Genomic DNA, 650 nt, shown 5'->3' on the forward strand with positions numbered 1-650 from the left:
GGCGGCAACGGGACGGAGAGCGAGGACCCGACGGGCGCTGCGTCCGCCCCGGTTATCCTGACCCCCATGCAGCAGCGCATCTGTAACCTGCTGGGAGAAGCCACCATCATCAGTTTGCCGAGTGGGGACTGCAGCGCGGGTGACGGTACCGAGATACCCATCACCGCGTCAGCCACCACGGTCACCCTGACCCAGAGTGAGTGCTGCGCCTGCTGAAGATGCTCTGGTCTCAGTTGGAAGGTCTAATAGGGGACCTTGATACCCGCCTGAGCCCCGTATGGGGAAAGCCACGGCAAAAAGAAACCCCTCTGTCCCTTGTTAGGAAAATGCCATTCCCAGTGTGTCCTTGTGCTGTAGGGGAATGGCTGCAGGATACACACAGTCAGCTTGGATAGCTGAGCTCGGCCTTAAGAACAAGGGAAGCAAATATAGCAGCCTTCCAGTGTGGGAAGGGGGCTACAAGGGTGCTGGAGCAGGGCTCTTCATCAGGGACTGTAGCGATAGGACAAGGGGTGATGGGTTCAAACTGAAACAGGGGAAGTTCAGGTTAGATCTAGGGAAGAAGCTCTTTACTACGAGGGTGCTGAGGCGCTGGCACAGGGTGCCCAGAAAAGTGGTAAATGCTCCATCCCTGGCAGCGTTCAAGGCAA

General features: G+C 57.5%; 1 protein-coding gene across 1 annotated transcript in view; it reads left to right on the forward strand.

The window, feature by feature from the left end:
* Positions 1 to 3: 3 nt before the first annotated feature.
* The window catches only part of NAIF1 (nuclear apoptosis inducing factor 1), a gene marked incomplete at its 5' end in the record, with an annotated part of 1,695 nt that continues 1,048 nt past the window's right edge, over positions 4 to 650 (forward strand). The window contains one exon of the mRNA XM_010016210.1: positions 4 to 196. Coding sequence (XP_010014512.1) covers positions 4 to 196 — 193 coding nt within the window. The remainder of the gene's footprint in view (positions 197 to 650) is intronic.

This window comes from Nestor notabilis, unplaced genomic scaffold, assembly GCF_000696875.1.
Source record: "Nestor notabilis isolate BGI_N333 unplaced genomic scaffold, ASM69687v1 scaffold526, whole genome shotgun sequence".
Taxonomy (NCBI): Eukaryota; Metazoa; Chordata; class Aves; order Psittaciformes; family Psittacidae; genus Nestor; species Nestor notabilis.